General features: G+C 34.3%; 1 protein-coding gene across 1 annotated transcript in view; it reads right to left on the bottom strand.

Annotated features, from left to right (window-relative positions):
- appl2 (adaptor protein, phosphotyrosine interaction, PH domain and leucine zipper containing 2) overlaps window positions 1-6,119 on the bottom strand; it is a 16,613-nt gene extending 10,494 nt beyond the window's left edge. Inside the window, exons 1-8 of the mRNA XM_079858606.1 lie at window positions 5,992-6,119; window positions 4,690-4,788; window positions 3,319-3,378; window positions 3,138-3,209; window positions 2,738-2,825; window positions 1,971-2,012; window positions 1,809-1,867; window positions 1,590-1,736 (exon numbers count right to left, since the gene is read on the bottom strand). Coding sequence (XP_079714732.1) covers window positions 1,590-1,736; window positions 1,809-1,867; window positions 1,971-2,012; window positions 2,738-2,825; window positions 3,138-3,209; window positions 3,319-3,378; window positions 4,690-4,788; window positions 5,992-6,048 — 624 coding nt within the window. The 5' untranslated portion in view covers window positions 6,049-6,119. The remainder of the gene's footprint in view (window positions 1-1,589; window positions 1,737-1,808; window positions 1,868-1,970; window positions 2,013-2,737; window positions 2,826-3,137; window positions 3,210-3,318; window positions 3,379-4,689; window positions 4,789-5,991) is intronic.
- Window positions 6,120-9,303: the final 3,184 nt, after the last annotated feature.

Below are 9,303 nucleotides of genomic sequence, written 5' to 3'. Positions count from 1 at the left end.
TGATTGTTTTATGAACAAAGCCCATATCGACGGATTTGCAGATCGTCTAATGCTTAAGGATCGAGCAGTCACAATGATAAAGGTTCGCGGTCGTGCGTTGGAACCGGACGGTGAGTAAAACTGTTGAACTGAACAAATGTCTCTGTGTGTTGTCACTAGCTTGGCGCGTTAGCACAGCTAAGCTTCCCACACGGCCCGCCCCCAGCCGCTCGGTTTTTTCCGGAAAGACTCGGTACAGTCTATCTTTCTGTTATTAATATAATAAAGCAAAATACTTTTTGGAGATATGAAGGATGCAATATTACTCTATAGGTACTCAAGATTAACAGGAGATTGAGTGAAAATGAGCATTTCACCCCCCCCTTTAAATTGAAGCCAAAAGTCCTGATGTCATGCATGGGAGCTGATGTTGGACACGATGCAAAGGATACCTCGAGTGTCTAAGTGATTTATTGCTGTTAAAAAGGAGCTGTAACAATATGATAAAAAGACACCAATTTACAAGAAATAACTGAAAAAAATATGTATATAAATATTAATATTTATATAGAAGATATCAAGCAAATAAAATAGTATGTTTGAAATTATTTTCTGCAGTAGTATGAATAATATAAGAATTTAATTAAATATATAATATAAAATATATTAAATATTTTTTATTTGTCTACTTAGAATTTAATATGAAAAAAGAAAATATTTAAATATTTATAATTAAATATTATATAAATATTCATATTAATATAAAAGAAAACCAGCATTTAACATTATTATTTTAATAAGTAATATAACTAACAAAATATTTGTTTTATTAAAAATAAAATCATTTATTTTCAAATTTCTTCACTGAAATTTAATATGATGTTCAGGAAATAACTGAATTACTATTAAAATGAATATTAATATTAATCTTTAAAAAGAACACAATTAAAAGATTAATTAATTTTAATATAATAATAAAATAATTATAAAATAAATAATAATAATAATAATATTTAAAAATACCGAGCAAAATAAAATTGTGTTTTTTATTATTTTTTATTTTATATCTTAAAATATTTGAAAATAATTTATTTTCACATTCTTCTATTTGGAATTTAATACGATGTTCTGGGAATAACTGAATTAATATTAAAATAAATATTAATATAAATTTAAAAATGCATACAATACCGTATTTTTGAAAATATAATTTTATTTGATTTTTTAATTTGATTTTTTTTATATTTATTGATTATTATTGATTATTTTATTATAAAAACACAAAGCACTCATTCAGATGATTAGTATTATTAAACAAATACCAAGCAGAATATCTTAAATATTAATATAATATCTTAAAACATTTTAAAATAACACATTTTTAAATTTGTCTTTTCAGATAAAAATTGTTAATTGTTAATGAATTGTTTTTTCATATGCATCATGATGTAAAGTGTATTGTTATTGACCAACATTTTCGAGAATATCATCTATTTCTTCATACAGCCCACCCCTAGACGACATGCATTAATGGAAGTGTTGTTCTCAGAGTTCTCAAACGCAGCTCATCCAGGACAGCGTGAAGCAGTGTGTGACGGCGAGTGTCAGACCTGAGCGTGTGTGAATCCCAGCATGGGCTCCAGCATGGCCACTTTCTTCCTGTACTGGAGCGCGTTCAGAGCGCAGTAATACTGCATGGCGGCCTGATGCTGCTTCCTGCGGGAGTACGCCACCTCTCTCACCACCTCGGCTTTAACCTGTCCACACACACATCTAACTCAGTGCTGGACTCTCGCACATAACAGATGCGCATTTACATCAATATTTACCTTTTCATTCTCTCTCTTCTTAGGTAGACGACTGTATTTCACCATGGCAGCTTCATGCTCTGGAGAGAGAAAGAGAGACAGAATGTAATGTGATTTTCATTCAGCATATAAATATTCTATCATCCACTAATAATAAATAAAGAGAAATGATTAACTTCATACCGTCACTGGCAATGCCGAATATCTCCTTCAGTGTGCTGATCTCTGAAAACAAATTCATCACAGCTTTTTAAAAATTTTTGGATCATATCATCGAAAACAGGATTTTCACTTTTGAAAAACATAAAAATACATACAAAAAGTATTTAAATAAATACATATAAGAGTCTTAAAGGTATGTGTGTGTATTTATATATAGAAAATAATTATACTCCGTACACAGACATAAATTATGTAAACACAAACTTTTATTTTGGATGCGATTAATCGCGATTAATCTTTTGACAGCCCTAAAATAAATACATATAAGAGTCTTAAAGGTATGGTAAACATCAGAGGGATAGTGAAAATACTCATGAAATTATTAAAGAAACATTGATTGAGATTTAAAGAAAATGTAATATTTTATAAATATTTTTATAAAATAAATATATTTTATTAATAAACAAAAAAAAGTAGAGAAAGAATTTTTATTTGTCTGCTTAAAATTGAATGTGATAAAATAGACACCAATGTTCAAGAAATAACTGAATTAATATCAAAATGAATATCAATATTAATTTAAAAACAAGAAAAAATGTGTTTTTAAGATTGTTATTTTAATACATGTAATGCATAATATAAGAATTTTATTATTAAAAATGGGGAAAAAAATCAAATTTGGCCACTTTTGGAAATAAAAAATGTAACAAAATTTATAAAATGCATTATATTGTAAATAAAAAATGCTGCAACAGTGAAGAGCATGATCTTTGAAGCGAGTGTCGCACCTGTGAGGTCCTTCTCTCTGAACCGCACCATGGGAAACACCATCTTATCAGCGATCTCTGTGGCCAACTCATTGTGCAGAGAGTTCAGCTAGAGAGAAAATAAAATAGATTTGTTATTCAAATATTTATCAAATATTACTGCGGTGTGTTTTGACAGTAATGTCACACTGATTTGTTGCCGCTTTACTTTATAATCTGAATAATATGAACTTAAATCCTGCAGTATGTGAGGCAAATGATGAAGGTCATGTGATCTCGCTGAAGGTCATATGATCAGGTGATCTTGCCATCTTGGCAAACATCAAACACCCAGCATGAGAGAAACAGCCCACACCAGCTGCCACACGACTGATGGACTCGTTCTGACACACACACACACACACCGCAGGAATCTCCTCACCTCTTCCACGCTTTTGGCGAAGTGCTGTAAAGTGTTGATCACCTCTTCATCGCCTTTCGCCAGAGCAAAATTCTGCACTCACAAACCATCATGTCAGATTTATTGATAACTCATCTGGTATTCAGACGTTCCCAGAACTCACCGCGGCTGCTAATGCACTGCTGTCGTTTAAAGCGCTCACCTGCTTCTCATACTCCAAGAGCTGTTTAGAAAGCTGTTCGGTCGCCAGAGCCATTTCATTCTGCGAACAGGAAACCCAGTTAGTCAGAGGAAGAGTCAGAGCCAGCACCAGTTAGTTTTCTGAGGAAACAAGCTTTTAAAGAGGCTTATTTTAGTGATTTTTATTATATAAAATTATTAAATATAAAGTAATTTTACATAAATATTTATTTTTAACTATGTTCATATCATTTTTATAAGCCAAACAGAAGATAATTATGTATAATCCAAAAATATAGATTATAAAGATCATATGTATGAATCATGGTTTAAATATTTATTCAGGATTTATAAACATAAATTCAGACTTTTAACTATACATTCAGGATTTGCATTTACATATTCAGGATTAATAACTATATATACAAACCTATAACTAAATATATTCAGATGTTTCTATGTATTCATGGTTTACATTTATTTTGAGTTATATTCAGATTTACATCCATATATTTACATTTATATATTCAGATTTATAACTGTACATATTCAGATATGCATATTATGTATATTCTGATTTGCATTTATATATTCAGAGTAATAACTACATATTCAGATTTAAAAATAAATATTTATAAATTCATATTTACATACCTAGAATTGCAACTTTATATTCAGGGTTTATAAATATGTATGAAGATTTCATATAATTATTTCCTGCTTGGACCTTCATAAATATATTTACATTTAATGATTCAGAGTTTGCAATCCATTTAAAAGGTTAGTTCACCCAAAAATGAAAATGATAATGTCAGAGGTCACTCTTCCGCTGGAACTAGACTCGTGTCCGGCCGTAGTCAGTCATTATAGTTTATAAGTTATAAATATGGATATTTTTCATACAAAAATGTATGTATTTTTTGGCCTTCAAAAACTCAGGCTCTATTCACTGCCATTATAAAGCTTGGAAGAGCCAGGATATTTTTAAAATAACTCTGATTGTGTTTGGCTGAAAGTAGAAAGTCATATACACCTAGGATGGCTTGAGGGCGAGTAAATTATGGGATAATTATCATTTTTTGGGTGAACTAAATCTTTGACATGTATAATGAGCCATATTTCCAAGTATAACAGCATAATCAGTTGAAAATAACGCAGGGTTGGACTTTGTGTAAGGATTTGATTGGATTATAGATACTGTGATACTATTGGTTATTATTTTCTCCCCGCCTCTGAGGCCTTGATGACATCAGCAGAAAAGAAAATCAGTTTCAGTTTGCTAACTTTTTTCTTTAAAACACCATGCACTTATAAATCGTGATCAATAAACAGAATATTTATTTAGATATAGTAAATTTCGATTTCCTAAGTCAATGTGAACACGTGTGTGTACCTGTGCTCCAAACACTCTCTGCATAGACTGGAGCAGCTGGTTTGTGTAGTTAGTGAGCGTGCCTGCATCCTCTTCAAACACACTGAGCAAGGACCGCGTCTGCACAGAAAACACACGATATTCACAGTGTTCAATGTGCTGAGCACGTGAAGCATGCTGGGTGTATCCACAGGTGTGTTCTGTCAGGGATCAGGACTGACTTCTGGGTGTGTTTCCTATGCAAACAAAGCGACTGGCCGGGCGGAGCAGCTGTGGGTTCATAATCTCAAACACAGAGCATTATGGGGTGTGACTCAGACACATAACTTGTGCGTATAAAGTAAATTATTAGTTCACTTAGAATATCACAAGTATGTGGGAACGGCTTCACGGTTTGAACTGCAAATAGCATGCGAATTAGGCCTAATTATGATTTTTGCATAGCTAATAATAATCAAAACCGGTTGCAAGACTGTAGTGTTACGTCAATGTTTTTTGTGTGTTTCACCTTATGTCTCTGATCATTTGTTGTTGTTTCTGATCTGCCAGTGATGTCTCAGTACTGATACCGATAACACTTTATTTTACAGTGTCCTTGTTACATGTACTTACCATAGTATTAACAGTAAACTATACATCATTACATACAACTAACCCTCAACCAAATCCTAATCCTAACCCTAACCCTAACCCTATAGTAAGTACATACATGTAGTTGCTTAATATTACTCAGAACTTAAATATATAATTACACTGTAACAATGACACCTTAAAATAAAGTGTAACCCTGATACCATATAATAGATCTGATACAGCATATGTGATCTAATGTATCAGGATCAGACTTTTGTGGGTTTTACCAACTAAACAACATCTCACACTCCTCCCATACAGGCCCCTCCATTCACAACTCCACTGCCAGCAAAACATTTACAGCTTTAAAGCACCAAAGCCGAAAATAAGACGCGCGTTTGTAGCGTCACGCACGTATGTTTGACGCGCGTCTCTCATTTATAAACATATGATCAACATACGTGCAGGATGTGTCTCGGGTCTCATCTATGGATCATATCTAGGAATAAAACACTTTGAATAATAAACTATGCAAGCAGTTATATAAACTTAACGAGCTGAGGTGATCCTCTACTTAATCGTGCACTTAAATTGATGTTTTATTTAGATTAGCTCGCACATATGCTCTGCGACCAGCGACATACGCGCGTCTCGACAGCCGCATCATCAGTTTTGCAACGCAAAACGCACAAATACGAACAGTTATGAGTGCTAAAACATTGAACAAAGATCCAGTATGCAAATGTTTACCTGCGGACTGTCCTGCAGGGCCTCCTCGAGTAATAATTTGTGGTGTACGGCAGGCATCTTTCGCGTCGGAGACAGTGAGAATGGAATAAAAGGACGAGGACTACATTTCCCAGCATGCAGCTGCTCAAATACGAACCGGAACTGCTTTGGTTGCATGCTGGGAAAAGCAGTCCTCTTTACTGGGCATTGACTCTGCTTCAAAAATACACCTAAATAAAGCATACATAATAATAATGATAAAGTATTAACTCAAAGTAACTCAAAACAAAGATAAAGTGTTATTTTTTGGGGTTGAAAAGTTTTCTGACTTCTATCCCACAATACCCTCTGCTGGACTACACTGGTATATTGTCACTTTTTGAAAATACCATTTTATTTGTATTCCTTTTGTACAATTAGGGTTTATTTAGGGTTTATATACATAAGTTTTTCATTCAGTAAAAAAATTTTTTTTATTAAATCAGTTCTGCATTTACAGTATTTTCATGATCTCTATGTTTTTCATTAAGATTATGACATAATTCTCAGTTCACAATAGTCCTAATGAACTCCTAAGAGAAACTCCCATTCTGTCCAGAGTTTGATCATGTGCCACAGATCATCAGAAAGTTCAGTAGAGGATGGGAGACTCGAGCGGCCCCTGAGAGGCTCTGCTGTCATAACAAACATCTCTTTGTGAACACCTCAAGGCTAAGCGCTCGTGATCCCAGACCTTTAAACCCAGAAACCAACATCTGTGTGTCCACCATTTGTCATCAGCCTAGTCCAAACTATATCTTACTAGAATTCCTATAAAAGGAGACAGACAAACAGATAGATGACAGATAGACAGATAGATCTAGTTAATTTTATTACATATTTATTCATTTTAATAATAATTTACAGTTTCTGACCTGTGATTTGTTTTAAATTATGTTTTTATTATAAACATAAATCATTTATAATAAATATAATTAAGTCTTTTGATTAATTGTATTACATTATAGCTTGCTTTTTATTGTTTTGGTTGTATTTTGATTTCGTTAAAATATTAAATTGTCATATATTTTCTTAATAAATTATAAATGTAAATTATTTTCAATTTTATTAAATTTGTATTGATTTTTATTATTTATTTATTAATTTTAATAATATTTTCTCATTATTTACTTGCGTTTACTTTTAGTATTATATTTATTTATTTTAATATATTAACATGCTGACCTGTTAAGTTTTTTATTTATTTGGTACGAGCATGCCTGTTTGGACGGAGTTCCACTGGAGGCTGGCCACACCCCCTTCTGTTACCACGGCAACTCTATCAGGGTGGAGGAGAGGACGAATCATGTGAGGCTCGGGCATCTCTCTCTCTCTCTCTCTCTCTCTCTCTCTCTCTCTCTCTCTCTCTCTCTCTGCAGAATGATCGAGGCTGCGTTCAAGGGAGCTCGTGCATCACATCAGCGCCGTCCTTCACTCCTCCGTCCTCCAAAGCAGACACGGAAGAAAACTGTGTGTTCATGCCAAAATGGGATGTGGAAATTCCTCTGCCACCAGCACGACAGCAGGAGGTGAGTGAGTGTGTGTAGCCTATGTGTGTGTGTCTGTGGCTCACTTACTCGCGCGCTGCTTTTTATCAATGGACGTGTCATGTTGTGGATTCTAGCGCGTGCGCGCGCCGTCGGATGTTTAATTTAGCGCTCTGTTTTGTCCTCAAACACTTGATTTCTGGAGGTTAAAGTTCGTGTGGGAGCCTGATGAAGTCTCGTACCTGCGGGGACCTCGTGTCCTCCTCGGTTATTAGCTGAAGCGGATGTGGAGGAATGTTCCGTTAGTCTCAGGTGAAGGATCTGATCATCAGTCATGGAGATTTCATCCCTCACGTCTAATATGTATTCAGGTCAGATCTGAGCTTATAGACTTGATGAAGAGAGCGTGTGTGAGCAGCGCGCGCTGGAAAGAGATCTCTTTAGCATCTCAATCGTTTCTATCCTCTTCTCTAGAGGTTTAGAAGAGATCTTAAACTGTGCTCAGATTCGACCAAAGTCTGAATCAAAAGTCAGAGATCTCAATATGAATCATGTGTAATTATTGGCATCAATGGTTCCATGAAGAACATTTAATATCCATGGCACCTTTCAATTGCTCAAAAGGTACTTTATAGTGGAAAAAAAGGTTCTTTAGATTATTAAAATGGTTCTTTTAAGTTCACTTGGTGGAAAAGGGGGATGAAAGGTTCTTCTAGGGATTAAAAAAAAACCTTATGAAACCTTTATAGCTTTGTACTCTTACTTTTTGTGTCTTTTTCAGGAGAAACAACATTTATATTTAGCTGAAACATAACTGAGAACACCATTATGTGTCCTGAGCAATGAAAGAGCAATATTTGAGCAATAAATGTTACATGAACAAGCCTGGACGTTGAAAATCGGACACGAGAACAGCTGGAGATGATTCAGCTGTCAATGAATTTAAATGTGCAGAGAATTTAATTTCAAAATGCTTCATTGGTAATCAGCATTTCTCATTGAAATGCAAACTGGATACAAGAAGAGTGTAACAGCTATGCTCTGTTTTATTATCATGATGTTTTGGCTTCCCTGTTTGCCTGTTGAGTTCCTTATTTAGTTAGTTTCCCTGGTTGTTAATTACCTGGGTTTCCGGGATCTGTGCTGAATTGGTTTGCATCTTACCTTAAGGACAGAACTTTTTCTGTTTATTTGGGGAAATGTTTCTCATCTCGTTCTCAAATCTCCTAAGGTGTTCTGCAGGGCTCTATTCTGGGTCCTCTTCTTTTTGCCTTATATGCTTCCACTCGCTCATATTATTCAGAAACACAATTCATCATCTTTATGCCGACGACACTCAGCTTTATTTTTTCTGTTAAAAACAACAATGCTTCTGTGTCTAATCTGTTTGCATTTCCTCAAGACATTAAATTATGGATGGACTTACAGTAAAATAATGATAAAACTGAAGAATTGTTTTTGGCCCAACAGCTCTGTTCTTTCAGTTAAGATCAATTGCTAAAATCAAGATGCTTTCTATGAAGGACCTTGAGACTGCAATTCATGCTTTTATAACATCAAGATTGGATTACTGTAATTCACTCTATCTGGGTTTGCCTAAATCAGCTCTGAAACGGTTGCAATTGGTGCAAATGCGGCATCCAGACTATTGTGTCTGGCACTAGAAAACACAAGCACATTACTCCAGTACTCGCCGTGTTGATTTTAAGATTCTGCTCTTTGTTTTTAAAGTTTTACAGTGTATTTGTAATCTCCTCACTCTGCATATTACCTCTAGATCTCTTCGGCCTCGTTCACATTTTTAAGG

This window comes from Squalius cephalus (assembly GCF_949319135.1).
Source record: "Squalius cephalus genome assembly, chromosome: 23".
Classification (NCBI taxonomy): domain Eukaryota; kingdom Metazoa; phylum Chordata; class Actinopteri; order Cypriniformes; family Leuciscidae; genus Squalius; species Squalius cephalus.
The sequence above is the reverse complement of the archived record's forward strand: the minus strand, read 5'-3'. Positions and strand labels throughout refer to the sequence as shown.